The sequence below is a fragment of the Rhincodon typus genome, chromosome 4 (assembly GCF_021869965.1).
Source record: "Rhincodon typus isolate 14 chromosome 4, sRhiTyp1.1, whole genome shotgun sequence".
Taxonomy (NCBI): Eukaryota; Metazoa; Chordata; class Chondrichthyes; order Orectolobiformes; family Rhincodontidae; genus Rhincodon; species Rhincodon typus.
The window spans coordinates 95,083,829-95,101,622 of record NC_063335.1 but is presented as its reverse complement, the minus strand read 5'-3'; the positions used below and the strand labels follow the sequence as shown (position 1 = coordinate 95,101,622).

General features: G+C 41.1%; 1 protein-coding gene across 1 annotated transcript in view; it reads right to left on the bottom strand.

Annotated features, from left to right (window-relative positions):
* The window catches only part of LOC109912305 (1-phosphatidylinositol 4,5-bisphosphate phosphodiesterase gamma-1-like), a 212,832-nt gene that overhangs the window by 42,189 nt on the left and 152,849 nt on the right, over positions 1-17,794 (bottom strand). Inside the window, exons 16-23 of the mRNA XM_048596175.1 lie at positions 10,139-10,339; positions 9,422-9,541; positions 8,537-8,720; positions 7,120-7,197; positions 6,135-6,238; positions 5,543-5,639; positions 3,899-3,965; positions 994-1,157 (exon numbers count right to left, since the gene is read on the bottom strand). Of these exons, the coding sequence (XP_048452132.1) occupies positions 994-1,157; positions 3,899-3,965; positions 5,543-5,639; positions 6,135-6,238; positions 7,120-7,197; positions 8,537-8,720; positions 9,422-9,541; positions 10,139-10,339 (1,015 nt within the window). The remainder of the gene's footprint in view (positions 1-993; positions 1,158-3,898; positions 3,966-5,542; positions 5,640-6,134; positions 6,239-7,119; positions 7,198-8,536; positions 8,721-9,421; positions 9,542-10,138; positions 10,340-17,794) is intronic.

The following is a 17,794-nucleotide window of genomic DNA, read 5'->3' as shown; positions in this document are numbered from 1 at the left end:
CCGGTCTGCTCCTTAAACTGGGGCCCTGTCCCTGCCCAGCCCGGTCTGATCCTTAAACTGGGGCCCTGTCCCTGCACAGCCTGGTCCACTCCATAAACTGGGATCCCTGACCTTGTGCAGCCTGATCTACTCCATAAATTGCGGGCCTGTGCCTACACACAAAGTGTCCTTGCAGCAGAACTGCAATGAAAGGTTCCTGTGCACTTCAAAATGCAGCATAGCAGGACAGAAGTGTGGAAATGGAGAGGTGCCACCACGATGCAAAGAGGCTGGCATGAGTCTGGACCTGGATACATGTGTCCACTGCCCTTGGAGTGAGTCCTCTGACTGTGATGTTGGGTATTCTCAATGTCTAGTTTGTCTGGTACATGGGCAAATGGGATACGACATATTAATGAGGTGAGATTAGATTGTACAAGGGTGATAACCAACGATAATCCATGTAAATAGGCCTCTTGCTGCTCACTAGCGAAAATCTTAATTTGTGGTCTACGATTTGTTGGCCTTGGAGATGAGAAGGGCCTCGCTTGACATCTCATGTGATTCTCCCAAATTTCTCGCCGTAGCCCACTTTGTTCAGGGTCCGGCAGGACAACCCCCCCACCAACAGCTTTTGGAGGATGCTACTGCTGGATAAGGTTAGAGAGATTGAGAGAAGAAAAGCCATTGAGGGGCTTGGACATACATAAGTCTGTATTTCATTGAGGAGAATAATAACAGGACTTAGTGTAGGTTTAGCATGTAAACTGCTCCTAGTTGGTCTGGATCAGCTACTCACTTAATCAAACCTTAATCAAATAGCAACCAGGTTAAATTCATTAAAAGTGCATCCTGCTGGGAAAAAAAGCAGTCACCATCACCAATTAGGCCTTGTTTGTTGCATGCACCTCCTTAAGAATTGCGTAAAGAAAATGGAAGCAATTGTTTTCTGCTTTCTGCACTTGAGAGTTTAATTGCCCGTACACCTCCTAATGATTATTATCTCACACTTACTCTGGCATCTGCATTCTGTGTCGCCTCTCGGATCTTTGCGGCCCAGTCATTCAGATCCTCCTGACCATCTGCAGCCACGTCCAACATCTGCACTGGGTGGGACATTTGTTGGGAGTGGATCGTGAACACATACGGTTTGCTTCCTTTTCCTTCCTTCTGGATAACTGCCGAGTGAATGCTGAGCATGTTAATACAATCACAGTCACTCCATAAAGCATCCAAATACATTTTCGAACCAGGAAATTGGCACCGGCTTGGTGGGTGGGGAAGGAATTGGAGGAGATGGGGTGTAATGGCTTCTCCACAGAGGCCGGACCTAACAGGAGGAAGTTCCTGAGTCAAAACAGACTCGGAAGATAAATTTGAAATAAATTACGTCTTGGTTTCTTGTGAGCCAAGAAGAGCAGGAGTACTCCTCAAGGCTTCAAAAGGATGCTGTGGACTTTCTTTTGCCCACTTTCCTCTCTCCCCGATCACCCTCAAATGTTGCAAAACCCCTACTTCCCACATAGATAGGTCTAATCCCATAAATCCCTTCTTGTGGCCTTTGACCTAATTTCTGCTCCAACTGGGCAGTCAGGTAGTGGATTTGGTGATAACGCAGTGTGGAGCTGGAGGAACGCAGCACGTCAGGCAGCATCAGAGGAGCTGAAGAAGGGTCCCGACCCAAAACATCAGCTTTCCTGCTCCTTTGCTGCTGCCTGACCTGCTGTGTTCCTCCAGCTTCACACTGTTATCTCTGACTCCAGCATCAGCAGTTCTTACTATATCTGAGGTAGTGGATTTGGTATGTTTTCTGTGGAACTGTCAGAACATTATGTAAATGAACCAGGTCTATTCAGAAACAAGTTCCCAGGTTTGTTACTCACATTGGATCCCGTGAATCAGCAAGGCATCTGTAATCGGGGGTTCAACATTTTTAGAATATAGAAATCCCTATAATGCAGTTCGTATAGAGAATACAGTTTGCTATGAATATCAATATTTGGAATTTTTGTGTCTTGCACTTTTTTTTTAGAACAATTGTGTTTCCACAAGCAAAGAAAGGGTTAAAGTGCAAGCCTGTTTAGTAAATAGGTCCTCGATGGAAAATATCGATGTGATTCACTGGCAAACCTTCTCTTATACTTGGGAAGTCCACCAGCTGGAAGACAAAGGCAATAGCATGGGAACCCACCTCCTCCGAGAACCCCTCAGGTCATGCACTATCCCAACCTGAACGCAATCTGTTGGCGCTTCATTGTTCACTGAATCAAGATTTTGGCACTCCTTAATCTAAATGTATTGTAGGAATACGTTCACCCACAGACTACAGTGGTTTAGCAAGAATGTTCAGAATTATATCAAGGGCTTTAGGGATGGGAAGTAAATGCTTGTATCCAAAGAACGAATGTTGAATGTCGAATAAAATGTTGATTTTCTTAAAGGCAGTTTTCTGTCAAAACAATGCAGTTTAATTGTTACATAGGTATATTAACAATAGATGCTTGGTCTGCCTAAGTAATATAAATATTTAATATTAGGTTACCAACTAGCAGCTAACTAAAGAGCCATTAGCGTTGTGTTTGTTTCAAGAGTAGTTTCGTTTACCAGTCTGGTCATTCTGATTTGACCTGCTTGTAGTTAAATTGCCCAAGCCCTTCCTGCGTAATCTTGAAGGTAGACTTTATTGATAAGACATGTTTGATTCGTTGTAAATGATATCTATATATTTTTCTTAATGCTGCTTTGGATATCAAACAACAGAGATCTAACTGTGACAGCTGCATGAGTCTTTTCAGTTCTCTCTAGCCTTAGTGAGATAGAGGGTCGAAGGAATTCTGTGAAATGTCTTTTTGACACAAGAGTTTTCATCAGAGAATCATGCTTTAAGTCTTAGAATTTAGCACTGAAACATGCAAGAGCTTTGGGACTTGGTTTTAGAACTGATAGCAATCAAATATTCCATTACCGTGTGCATTCTGCCTATTGATCCATTTTAGTCTGTGAGTTTTCTGTCTCATAACAGACACTAATTAGTAGCTTCCCGTTTCTTATTCCATGTATAAAGACACAGTCATCAGTCAAACTGTTTTCACTGACCACCTTGGCATACAATATACAAGTTTAAACTTTTCATCTTTTTATTTAAAACCAACCTTAAGCCTGCTCTTCCTCTGACTCTAGCACCTTGTACACCCATCATCTCTTTGGCTCACCACATATGGCTGTGTTTCCAACAAACTTGACCCCGTAATCTAGATATTCCTGACTATACTCTCTATCTCTTTCTTAAACTATCTGAAAGACAGGTCCTGAACAGGTTTGTTTTGAACATTGCATTACGGTTTTTTAAACCCATCTGGGAGGACAGTGATTTACATCTGAAAGATGAAATCTTTGAAAATGCAGCACTCCCTCAGTGCTGCACAGAAGTACCAGTCTAAGTTAGATATTTAAGCCTTTGGAATCAGATCTGAATCAGAACCTTCTGATTCAAAGGCAAGTGTGTAATCACTAAGCCATGTCTGACATTAAATGAAAAATTTTGAACTGGAGCTGTGATATTCCAAATTGGTGCTTAGACATATTATTGGGGAAGTAACCAGGGAACTCTACTATGGACTCCTGTGCTGTAACTAACCTGTGAGTGCTTAGTAATAACTTTAATTTTATGTGAATATTTATGGCATCAAAGGAGGTCACTTAGCCTGTAAAAAGACCTTTGTTTGCTAGTGTATTTATAAATATATTTGTATTCTGCTTCTTTTTGCACTGCTATAGCTTTGTCATGGACACCTATGAACTCAATAAACAGTGCACTCAAAGTGGGTCATGGGTCATTTTCTGAGGCTCATTTTGATACAAAATTTAACAGGAAACAAAAATAATATAAAGGAGTATGAGATTTTGTAAGATTGCTCACCGACATGACATGTTGGAACATCAATAAATCCTTTGAGGAAACTTCCCAATGGACTGTTTTCCACAGACTGCAGATACAGGAGAGATCATGTAAGTTAAAAAATCACAACTGTATCTATGTAATTTCATACACCTTCATGTACATATTTTTGTAAAGGTGATCCTCAGTATCCATCATGCGTAAGTGTCACACTGTCACTTGTGCAAATTTCTGAGACTTGATTAAAAAGAGAAGGGCCATTTATTTCCTGTCTCCAAAAAGATGTTGAACATTGGGTGTGAGATAACAACATGCAAAAAGAAACAGCCAAGAGAGTCAGCGAGTGACCAGCTCGCACAGTCTCAGCAATGCAAGTCTGTAACATTTGGGTGGATTTTCTTGCGCTAGCAAAATCAATGTTTTTTGCCTGTAAAAAAAACTGGAAGAACTGTGGATTCTGGAAATCAGAAACAAAAACATAAATTCTGGAAAACTTCAGCAGGTCTGACAGCACCTGTGTAGAGAAATCAGAGTTAATGTTTTGAGTCCAGTGACCCCTCTTTAAAACTCAGTTACTGGACCAGAAATGTTAACTCTGATTTCTCTCCACAGATGCTGCCAAACCTGCTGAGGTTTTCTAGCAATTTCTGGTTTTGTTTGTTGCCCATCCCCATTTTCTTTTGAGAAAGTGGCCATGAGCTGTCTTCTTGAACGGCTACAGTCCATCTGGTGTAGATACACCCACTTTGTTGTTTGGAAAGGAATGGACTTCCCTTCCTCCCACTGCAGCAAGGCTGAGGCTAAGATTTTGGGTTATGGTGAAGTGATTGGCTAGTGCCTTACGCCCACTCCACTGCAGAGTTATTGAGAGTGTGTGTGCAACCTATGGAAGGCCACGTGAACTCTTTCCAAAGTCTCTACATTAGATCCATTTAAATTGACAGAATGATACTAGCAAGTGCAGAAGCACTAGGAAGATAAAGCAAGTGGCAAAACAACAAGGTCCAATCAAAAGATGAAAATTTAAATAATTTTGTTTGACAACAAGCTCTCTCTTATCCTGGAATATTTCTTCCCCTTCTGTTCCAGCTATTCCTCAGGTAAAATAGCAGTGTCACTCCTGGAATAATAGAGTCTTAAAGCTCAGGAGGCCGTTCAGCCAATTGTACCCATGCCAGCTCTTGGAAAAACTATCCAATTCAATCTACTTCCTCCGTAATCCTGTAAATCTTTATTTTCAAGTTCGTATCCAATTCCCTTTCAAAAGTTCATACTGAATGTTTTCACCATCCTTTCAGGCAGAGCATCCCAAAACATACTAACACACTGAACGAAAAAAAGGCCTCCTCTCCTCCCTGTTCTTTTGCCAACTTAAATCGGCAGCTTTTACTTGATGATCCTCATTTCAGCATTAACAGTTTTACTCAATCTACACCATCAAGTTTTGGACATGTCTCTCAAATTTCTTCTTGCCCTTGTTCGTTTTAAGGTAAGCAATCTTAGCTTCTCTGGAATCTCCAGATAACTTAAGATTCTCACCGTTGATGCCATTCTAATAGATCTCCTTTGGCACCCTCTGAATGGCCTTGACTTCTCCAAGCCTTCTTCCAAGATCTGGGTATAATACTCCAGCTGAGAACTAACAGATACCAAACTATTGCTTACCGCTTCATCCTGTTCAGGGACTAGTGTGTTGGTTATCTCCTCCACATAGTTTGCTGGAAACCACAGCTGTTTTTTACCTCCGTAGTCTCCTCGCCACCTGATGGGGGACGGGGTTGGGGAAAGAGATATTCAGGATGAGGAAAGAAAAACTAGTAGAAAACAGGAAATAAGCTATCAATGATAACATTCCCACTTTTTCTGGCACCTTCTGTTTTGAGTTGTTATATTCTGCTCTTGGCTTTTCATTTACTCCTCACCATCACCATATAGCAGTACTGTAGCAATAAGACACTGATACAGGATACAGGAGAACAATGTGGAGGCATTGCTCTACCACATTCTTTATTCTATTCCCATTTGCTGACTTCTGATAGTTTGACCAGTTCACCTTCCTATATTCTCCATTTTAAATCTTTAGACACAAAGACTCACGTTCCCATCTGTCATGCTTATTTTGCAACATTTCAAGTTCTTTCCCTTGGTTTCGACACTTAATTTCTTGTTCTCCAGATTCAGCATCCCAGTTAATATCAAAATCTATGTGATATAAATTTCATTCTTGAACAGTGATCTGTTCCTAAAGTGAACTCACCATCCACCATCTTGCTTGTCGACATTGTGGATCAGAGCCTGTTTACAGAAGGATAGCTCATCCTCTCTCTGTGCTTTGTAATCATACAGTGCTTTGACAGTGCACTAGAAAAGAGCAGAGTTTTGCTAAATGTGTTATTACTTCACTGTCATTCAGGAATGGACAATATTCTCCGAATTTTTGTTTGAATTTTGAAGAAAATGTTCAGGTTTCGGACTCCTGTGCAGGGGGTGGCTAGATGATTCGTGCTACCACCAACACTTTGGTCAGTGGTAGGTCCCCAGTGAGGATATCTACTGCTCAGAAAGCAGATTCCACAACTTGCACGCAGTTGGAATGCAAGCAATCCAAGCCAGCCTGGAGTTTCTTTTAGTAGGTGCTCATGGGGTGTGGGCAGTGCTGACTGAGCCAGCATCTATTGCCTATTACTAATTGCCCAGTGAGCAGTTAAGAGTCACCCACATTGGTCTGGATCTGCAGTTACATATAAGTCAGATCAGGTTAGGGCATCAGTGAGCCAGATGGGTTTTATAAAATTTGACGGTAGTCATGGTCACCATTAGGGCAGCTTTTTTTTGCCCCCCAGTACTTGTTTACCATTTGCCATGTTGGAATTTGCACTGGTATCCCCTAGCATGTTAACCTTGGGGCATTCTCAGTGCTCCACAGCTTCCCCAATAGGATTAGATTGAGTTTTATCTTCTCTTCTATTGGATTAGCCTCTGAATAACCCTACCAACCACAATATTTGCATATTCTGTACGGTTAAGTGAAACTGCCAAATTGGTGCCCAATTTTTCCCTTGCCCACTAGGAATTGCATTAAGATAGTGGCATAATTACTTTGCTCCTCAAAACCAACAGAGAAAGGAAATTTTCACCTCAGCAGCCTGAACTACTACACACCCAAGAGATGAAAGGACAGCATTACAGCTGTTGCACCAACCAGCCAAAGAGGCCAAGATGCTGTTTCAAATCTAACTTACCCTTGCAGTTGGCATCTTATTAGCTTCAACATAAAAATGAGGAGTCCGTACTTCATAAAGTGCTCCATAATCCAGTTCCTGAAGGCAAAGTAATCAGTAATCAGTGAAGAACACAATCTGATGAATGAATCTCTACAACAGGAAGAACAGCAGCTAAATATTGAGTTGGGGGCCATTATTCATTTTTAAAAATAATCTTAATTTTTTCAAACATTTTGATCTTTTCTAAATCTTATTTTTTTTAAAATGGCAACTAGACTGATTACTCTTAAATCTGTGACCAAATTTGGTTATGGTCAGGCATGTGATTGGTGGGATGCTGCTAGTTGTTCACCAATTCCTCCTTCCAAAGAGAGGACAACTTTCACGAGATAAACATTTGTTTGACAAGCTTTAAAGATAAAGAAATAAAGATCTTGCATAAGATCTTTTACTGATACTTGATGTACCATAACACTTCACAGTGAATGAAATACTTCAGAAGTGTCATCATATTGTAGTATAGAAAATGCGGCAACATAGTAAGTTCCCATAAACAACCAGTGATTATAGCCAGATAACCTATTTTTGTGATATAGGCAATGGATAAATTCAGGCCAGGAAATGAGGAGAGCATTCACTGTTTTAATAAAATAGCGCCAAGGGATTGCCAACATCTACTTGAAAGGGCACAATGGGTCTTAGCATAATATCTTAGCTGAAAGCTAGTGGCACTTGAGTAGCACTAGTATTGACAATCAAGGATTTCCTGGGGACTGAGCTGGGGAGTCAGCCTACAGTACAGGAGTACACTCTGATGTCTCTGGAGTGAGTTTGTTACTGCTGAGGGGATTATGGTTGGTGCGGAGTGGAGGAAAGGATATGTGGGGTTTAGGATCGGGACTTGGTGGAGTGCAGGCCAGAGGCCTTATGATAAAGGTCACTGGGGGAAATGACCTGGTTATGGAAGCTCTCCAGGTAGACACCTGGATTTAGACAGTAAATATAAGAATATTGGAGTCTCTGAAAAGATCCCTAGCACTAAGAAAATCTGCCTAAGATTGGTTAAGTTTCACAAGCAGAATGACAATAGGTCCTCAGCATCATTAGTGCATTTAAAGCGAAAGCTGTTTTTCTGGCATAAGGTTGACTGCCCACTCAATTTCCAGGTTCAGGTAAAGCAGGAGGTGGGTGGGTTGGAGAAAACAGATTTCTGACACTTTCAGCCTCCGATCCTAACCATTCCATGCCAAAATGCGCCCATCTTTTCAATTAAAATTCAATGCAATTATAATGGGAGGACCATAGTTTTGCACAGCAGATCTCTGAAGCAGATCTGAGCAAGGCCAGCAAATCACTTGCCGGAACTCTGCTTGTCGTTCCTGTGACCCATCTGTCCCTTGTGCAAAAGAAAATAATCCAAAACTCTCTCACTTACTGTTGTACCCATCTTCTCCAAGGTTTCCTCGTTGATTGGGTACCGCAGTTTCATTTTACGATACAAAGGGTGCTTTTCATAATAATTCACCAGGTCCACTAGGCTCTCAAATTCTGCTGAGCTTCCAAGCATGAAGAGGCGGCCTTCCTGTTGGATCCGGCAGTGTTTAATTTTCCCCTCCGCCCTGGAAATCAAGTTTTGTACACAAGACTATAAATCTATTTTCACAGTGATTAGTGGCTAAGGAACCAATTTCCCAAGGGGCTTACAGCTCTCTGAATTAATTTATTGATTTGTTCTTGAGTAAATCTTCATGTTTCCCTTCTTTTTTTGTTGATCACACTGAGAGCTGTCAGCACCAGGACTGCAATACTGGAGAGAGTGGGGCAGTCCGAGAGCAGGGATAGCTCAGGTTAGATGGACAACAAAACTCCCTCTCTTCAGCTTCCAACTGCATGTGTCCAACTCAAACCCAGAGAAATGCCTCCTATTGACATAATATTTTTAGATTCTCCACATCAACTATGGAATGCTGCTTTGAGGGAGATTGTCAAACTTGACCTGAATTGGGGACAGTTCTGGTTATTGAAATGAGAAAGCTTAATGAAATCTTTTCAATCAATAGATGCGATTTTTGCCTAACTCTAAGCCATTGGTCAGGACTGGATATGAACTTAGATCTTGAAGATAAAATGCAAATAAGTAATGCCAGCGTAAGATCTGTCACCAATCAACTCTTTCTCTTGTTCATGTTCATAGTTTTCTTCCGCAAGATCAGTTGGTCTGCTCATTATTTAAGTTCATGACCCATGTAAAGCTAAAGTAAAAGGACCATTTGTGAAATTTGTGTAGATTAATTCAGTCATAATATTTGTGATCACTCACCGAAAGGATATGGCGTATGAGTTGAATTCATTTCGTTTGCGCACTAAGAAGGCTCCATCCCGTGGTACTCTCATTAGCATGTGCTCAGCCTGTAGTCGTGTTAGGTTGGCGTGGTACCACCTGAAGGAAAATAAAGCCTTGTAATCATTTTCCCAAACTTGCTGTCACCAAAGCATTTCTTGATTTAATCCACATTTTCTCCTGCTTTTGTTGCGTGCTGTGGATTTTAAACTGATTCGCAAATCAACAAATATACAAAAGAAGCGACACATTTTCCCAAAGGAGTACTTTGAAGCATTCAAAGCATTCTATTCAACATAGAATCAGAGAATCCCTAGAGTGTGGAAACAGGCCCTTCGGCCCAACAAGTCCACACCGACCCTTGGAGCATCCTACCCAGACCCATCCCCCTATAACCCACACACCCCTGAACACTACGGGCAATTTATCGTGGCCAATCCACCTAGCCTGCACATCTTTGGACTGTGGGAGGAAACCGGAGCACCCGGAGGAAACACACGCAGACACGGGGAGAATGTGCAAACTCCACACAGACAGTCACCCGAGGCTGGAATCGAACCCGAGTCCCTGGCGCTGTGAGGCTGCAGTGCTAACCATGTAGAGCAGACGAAGAAAAGCATCAACAATCTTTATTTACCCAGCACTTAGGCTTCTTAGTTTAAAAAGCTGAGGTGGATGCAATTAGATAACACTCACTCTTTGCTTTCATGAGCGTTTGGTTGTGGTACAGGGTCAGTCAATCTCATCTCAAATTCATTACAACGCAATGGAACCTCCCGGTAATGGCTGATCAAGGCGTAGAGGCTGTCAAAGACCAGATTATCAGTCAGGTAGAACTTGGTGGTGCCAGCTTCTTGCCGTGAATGGATGCGGCAATGTTGAACTCTCCCTGATCTCCTGTGGAAAGGAAATCTCTAAATCAGACTAACATCAACTGATTGTGAAACACAAGTAAAATTAATATAAGAAAAAGCAAGAAATTCCCTGGACCTTGTCTTTTGTAGCTAAGGATATCATCCCTAACCAAAGGTCCTTCTCCAAAATGCACAATGGAATGAAGGTTTTCCTCTGAGATTCCACTTACAGTAAAATCCTTACTCTAAATAAAAACCAAAACAACTGCAGATGCTGTAAATCAGAGGCAAAAGTAGATTGCTTGGAAAAGCTTAGCAGGTCTGGCAGCATCTGTGGAGAGAAATCGGAGAAAGGGTCACTCAACCTGAAACGTTAACTCTGATTTCTCTCCACAGATGCTGCCAGACCTGCTGAGATTTTACAGCAATTTCTATTTTTAAACTCGTTATACTGTTTGATTAAGCTTGTCTAATCACACATCCTTGTACAGTAACTGAGATAACAAGGTGTAGAGCTGGATGAACACAGCAGGCCAAGCAGCATCAGAGGAGCGGGAAAGCTGACGTTTTGAGTCTAGTCTCTTCTTCAGAAAAATTTTTCTGAAGAAGGGTCTCGACCCGAAACGTCAGCTTTCCCGCTCCTCTGATGCTGCTTGGCCTGCTGTGTTCATCCAGCTCTACACCTTGTTATCTCAGATTCTCCAGCATCGGCAGTTCCTACTATCTCTTGTACAGTAATTGATTGCTTTAGCCTGTGTATGGACTAGTGAGTCAAATGATTGGCTCCTTATTCTTAGAGAGGAATATTCTAAATGGAGAACTTTGATTACATATGTATTAAAAGTTCTGTAAAGGTCTAAGATATTTAAAGTTTCGTAAATTTTGTCTTAACTTAGAACTAGCATTACTCTGTGAAATAACTGCACAGACGCCAGTATCCCATCACCAAGTTACCCTATATTTACATGTGCACAGTACACTGGCTGTGACCAACCAGCTCGGAGTCAGTCCCTGAAATGAGGAGACTGTCTGAACCTAATGTTTATATCTGTCAGCCAGGGCTCCCTGATTGGCCTAAGTTAACAAACCCAATTCAAGGATCTCATAGTCAATGAGATCCACCTGGACCTCTATCCAATCACGACATTCTGAAATAAATCAAATAAATAAGATATACAAGAACTCAATCTAAACATGACATTAGCTAACAAGGAGATTGGAGTACCATTTAAATCTATAGGCCCCAGCACCTTTACTTTCTTCACCGGGGAGATCCTCTCATGTCCTAGGAGTGATTGACGTAGATCTGCTCGCTTTCTCTTGGGGATGGATACTCAGAATAGTGCACAAGAAACTGATAATTGTACATTGGATTGAAGTGGAAGGCCAAAGAGTGTTCAAGCAGTTCATGGAATAGACACCAACATTTCAGATGCAGTAAGTGATCTTGGAAAACACTTCAGCCCAAATAATTGTATGATAATTGAAGAATATACATTCTATCAGAGATACCACTGAAATTGTGAGTCCATTCGACAATATCATAGAACTTAGCTTCAACATGAAAATTTGATGCACTACCCAATTAAGTAATTGATATTCAATTAATTGAAAATACTTCCATCTCATGAACTAAGGAATGTTTCCTCATGACGCACAATGATTTAACCTTAGAAAAAGTTATCATGTTGGCAGCTCTGATTGCATCTGGCATGCTAGATTCCATGAGGTTAGGGAAGAATGGACCAGACACAGTTGACCATCAGCTTATGAGCAAGAGTTATAGACCAGGAGAGCTCTGCAATCTCTGCAATACATGATCCACTGTAGTCAGAGACCCTGAAAACACGGTCTAAACTGTGGAAATGTTCAGCAAATCACAACAAAGGGAAAACTCACGCTCCAAGTGGAATCATTTTGTGAAGGTCAAAGAAGACTTAATCAGTTTGACAAATGTAAAAGTTTATTTCCTGAGAATTAGGTATGTGATCTGTGATCTGTGTGATGAAACCTGTAGGACTCCCTCTGTTACAAATAACCCTACTGAATGGGAGAAGATTTGTCCATATTGTGGCTTGAAGTACCCCAGCAATGAAACATTACATCACCACTTTTGACAAACACTCTACAATGTCCCAACTGTGACAAAACTTTCAGCAGGAATGGCAGATTAAACATGCATGTTAGGATGGGGAGGTGTTGCTGCAGTGGTCAATGTGCCAGGGATCATGGTTCAAATCCCATTAGGGTAGATGGTGAAATTTGAATTTAAAAATCTGGATTAAATCTAGCCTAATAGTGACAGTGTCCTGACTGTTGTAAATCCTATCTGATTCACTAGTGTTTTTTCAGGAAGAAAATCTTCCAGCCTTACCTATTGGCCTGCATGTGACAGTTAACTGTTCTCTGGGCAATTTGGGATAGGAAATAATTACTGGCTTAATCAGAGATGCCCACATTTCATGAACAAATAGAAAATAACACAGAATGTAACAAGCTTTAGTCAGAAGAGAGTCTCGATGGAAATGTGAAGACAACAACAGAACGTATGATAGATCATAACTTTCACATGCTACAGGCCTATTCTTTAACCATTAACACCCATTAGTGAGGATGTCAGAGCGAAGGCCGTGAAATTGCAAAGCAACAAAGTAAAGCAAAAATAATTCTTATGAACAGACAGGCACAGGAAACCACGACGTGAGGTTGGAGATTGGTTTTGAATCAAATAAGGGTGGTAAAGAAGGTATTTGGCACGCTTGTCTTCATTGCTCAGACCATTGAATATAGGAGTTGGGACGTCATGTTATGGTCATACAGGACATTGGTGAGGCCACTTCTTTGGATTACGGTGTATAATTCCTGTCACCCTGCTGTAAGAAGGATATTATTCAGTTGGAGAGGATGCTGAAAAGATGTACAAGGATGTTACCAGGTCTGCACGATTTGTCTTATGGGGATAGGCTGGATAGAGCCAAAGAGTTATACAGCACAGGAACAGACCCTTCGGTACACCCAGTCAATGCCGAACATAATTCCAAACTAAACTAGTCCCACCTGCCTACTCCTGGCCCATAACCCTCCAAACCTTTCCTATTCATGTGCGTATCCAAATGTCTTTTAAACATTGTAATTGTACCCGCATCTACCACTTCCTCGGGAAGTTCATTCCACATGCAAACCACCCTCTGTGTAAAAAATTTACTGCTTATGTCTTTGTTAAATCTCTCTCCTCTCACCTTAAAAATGTGCCCCCTAGTCTTGAAATTCCCCATCCTAGGGAAAAGACAACTACCAGTAACTCTATCTAAACCTCAGCTAGGGCTTTATTCACTTGAGTTTAGGAGATTGAGGGGTCATCTTGGGGTTCAACACGAGACGGCTTAATTTTAAAGTGAGACGAGAAAGACTTAAAAGGTATCTCGTAGAATCCCTACAGTGTGGAAGCAGGCCATTTGGCCCATTGAGTCTGCACTGCCCCTCTGAAGAGCACTTGACTCAGACCATAAAGACATTTGGGCAGATACATGAATAGGAAAGGTTTAGAGAGTTATGTGCCAAATGGAGGCAAATGAGACGAGTTTAGTTTGGGAAACTTGGTCAGCATGGATGAGTTGGACCGAAGGGTGTGCTTCCATATAGCTCTATGACAGCATGACTTTAAATGGTCAAACTGTAACTATAAATTTGTACCATTTCCAAAGCAGATCAAGAGGTTGCAGAATCCCAATATTTCTCTATTAGGTGACAACACCAAATGAAATACAAACTACATGACAGCAAATAGGCCGGGATATTCTGAGGATAGTGATTATGAGGTTATGGTTCCCTTTAGTTTCAGTGATATTGATCGTCTACCTCATCAAGCTGATCACAGAGAATCACAACATATTTGGAATATAATCATCAGAAACTTAGGTCAAAGTAATTTTATACATAGAGGAAACACTAAGAAATGACATGATGTATTTATGCTTGATTTTTAATTATTTAATTGACAATTTACAACCTCTTACTAAGTACTTAGATGAGCATTCAAAGTACAGTAGCATTCAAGGCTATGGACCTAGTGCTGGAAAGTGGGACTTGTGTAGAATTCCTGTATTTTTGTGGTATGGACTAGATGGGCTGAAAGGTCTCTCCTGTACTGTATCATTCAATGATTCTAATTGGATCATTATTTAAAAGAAAAATGATGTAGTGCTTGAGTATACCTGTCTGACCACGCTTGATAGTTTTACCCTATGGGTGGAGCTAGTGAGTTCAGTGACTGACTTCTGAATCTTAGAAAAACCCGAGAGAGATGTTACTTCTTGCTATGACTGCAGTTCTGAGGTGTTTTAAATCATCTAGACAAACTGTTTGGATTTTGCGAACTAGAATAATCTCTGTGTTGCTTTGAAATAAATCAAAGCAGACAGATATACAGAAACTCAGTTCAAAGATAACACAACCACATCTCAAATACCATGTGCAGATTTGATCTCCTTATTTAAGTAAATGCACTGGAGGCAGTTCAGAGAAAGATTGATACACAAAATGAGTGATTGACGAGTAAGGGCAGGTTGAACAGGCTGGGTTTGTTTTTGCTGAAGTTTGGAAGAGTGAGGGGTAACTTGTTTGAAGTGCTTAAGGTCTTTGAAAATCTTGATAAAGTGGATTTGGAAAGGAAGTTTCCTATTGTGCATCAGTCCAGAAATAGGGGGTCCTGTTTTACAGTTGGGGGCTGTCCTCTTCGGGCAGATATGGGTAGAGTTTTTTACTCTCATATAGTTATGTGAATTTGGAACTGTCCGCCTCATAAAGCAGTGGCAGTGCAGTCATTGACTATTTTTAAGGCAGAGTTATATAGATTATTGTTAAACAAGGGAATCTAAGGTTTTCAAAGGCAGATGTGAATATGGGATTCAAAATACAAACAGATCAACCACAATGGTATTGAATGGCAGAACAAGCTTTAGGGGCCAAATGGCCTACTTTGGCACCTACTTCATATATTTGAATGTATATACTCATTTCAATCACACCATTATTGAGACTTGCCAAACAAAGGCCAAGAAACGCTTGTCACAATTGCAAATGGGAAACTATTTTAATACGACTGAAATAATTCAACAAAGGCCATTATCCTGTCACCAAGTCATCCTTTATTTACATGCAGGGTCCTTGACACTAATCCAGATCCCTCAGAGCCAGCTCTCAGAGTAAACAGGATGTCTGACACTCCTGTTCTCATTTGTCAGCCAGGGCTCCCTGATTGGACCAGATTAACAGCCTCAATCAGGGAACTCATATTCTATGAGGTCCATCTGGCTGACCTCATTACAATCACTTCAATGGCCTTTTCATTTACAGTAAGAAACCATCCCTCCAAACCCTTGATCTGTCTCCCTTGTCTTTTGCTTCAGAGCAAGAAAAAAAAGGTAAGTATGCTAAAGTGAATCTTGGGCTTTACATGGAAATGAACTTTCAAAATCCACTGAGAGCTATAGGTGAGGGACAGCCAGGCTACAAACAATCCCCTGGCTTAGAAAGTAAGGACCAAATCATGAAACAGAAGTTTGAAAAGAAAATGATTACCAACTGAAAGGACTAATGTTAAATCTGGGAAAAGAAGCATGGATATCAGATTAAAAAAAAAATATTGCAGTAGACAGATTGTAGAATCCCTACAGTGTGGAAACAGGCCATTCAGCCCAACAAAGCCACACTGACACCCTGAAATGGGCCCAACCCGGATCCATCCCCACAACTCTGTATGCCCAATGGCTAACCCACCTAGCCTGCACATCCCTGGACAATATACCATGGCCAATCCACCTAACCTGTACACCTGGAGGAAACCCGCGCAGACACGGGGAAAATGTACAAATTCCTCACAGACAGTTGTCCAAGGGTGGAATTGAACCCATGTCCCTGGCACTGTGAGGCAGCAGTGCTAACCACTGAGCCACCATGCCGCCCATATTTCCCTAAAACTTCTTTGTATCTTTTCGACTGGAAACATTCTGTATTTCTGTAATGCAGTTATGTAATACAATACTCTAGCTGTGCTCTTACTTGTGTTTATACATTTGTGACATAATCCTCCCTCTCTTATCCGCGTGTCTTGGCTGATAAAACAAATAACCAGATTCACCTGTTACAGAGATAGTAGGAACTGCCGATGCTGGAGAATCTGAGATAACAAGGTGTAGAGCTGGAATAACACAGCAGGCCAAGCAGCATCAGAGGAGCGGGAAAGCTGACGTTTCGGGTCGAGACCCATCTTCAGAAAGGTTTCTGAAGAAGGGTCTTGACCCGAAACATCAGCTTTCCCGCTCCTCTGATGCTGCTTGGCCTGCTGTGTTCATCCAGCTCTACACCTTGTTATACCAGATTCATCTTATCTGTTTGCTATCAAGGATCTCTGTGCAAACACTCTAAGTTCCTAACATACCATAACACTTCTCAATATCCGATGATTCTGTGCATTCCTTTGCCTTGTGGGCCCTTCCAAATACATTACCTCACACTTCTTTGGTTAGGATTTTATTCATAATATTACTGCCTGAAAAAAAATGTGCTGTGAATGATACTTCTTCGCATTGTCAGCATCAATTACTCTGAGATCATCTAAAATTTCATAGACTCAGAGTAAATCTCAGAAATCTTTCCAATGTCGACATTTCTATTTCTAGACGTAAATTCGTTCATAGATTCTCTGAGTGTTCCAATTAAGAGTTGGTGGTTTTAACCAATTTGAATTAAGTTGAAAGTAACTCAAATTAATTTCACTTTGCAAGCCAATATCTAACACAAAGGCAGACAGAGAGAGAGACAATTTCCTTTCATCACTCTCATGGGCTCAGACTAAAATCAGATCCTGGTAATAGAGCGGAATACAGTTTGTGCTCATTATATGCTCCTGTTCAGCATAACACCTCACTTTACTTGAGACTCCCACTCTTCCTCGGCCTAACCAGTACTGAGTAGGTAAAAAAAATGAAATGTTCAATCATAATCTGGTTTCCAAAGTAGCTGATCCCTGCTGATTGAATAGAGCTGACAGATTTGCACTTGCCAGTTGTCAGATTAGCATCAAACTGTGGGGATTTCATTCCACAACAACACAAATTTTGCAAGATTACAAAAAAGGAAATAACTGTATTGTTTCTATTATTATGCAACTGAACATGGTTTCTAAACATTGCTAACTAAGGAAAGTTACAGATACGATGCCGAGAATTTCTCACACTTTTCAGCATATTTGCAGTTGCACAGTTAAATTTTGCAATGGGAAAATTGGTCAAAGCCATAATTTATACACTTCAGAATCATTCTCTTCACGCCTTGCCATTGTTTGATCAATCCTGGGATCCATCTACTGAATCACAAGTCTCCTCATTTATATTGTTTTTCATTCTTTCATGCGATGTGGGTGGCAGTGCCAAGCCAGCATTGATTGCCTACCCTTAATTACCCTTAAGAAGGTGGCAGTGAGCTACCTTCTGGAGGT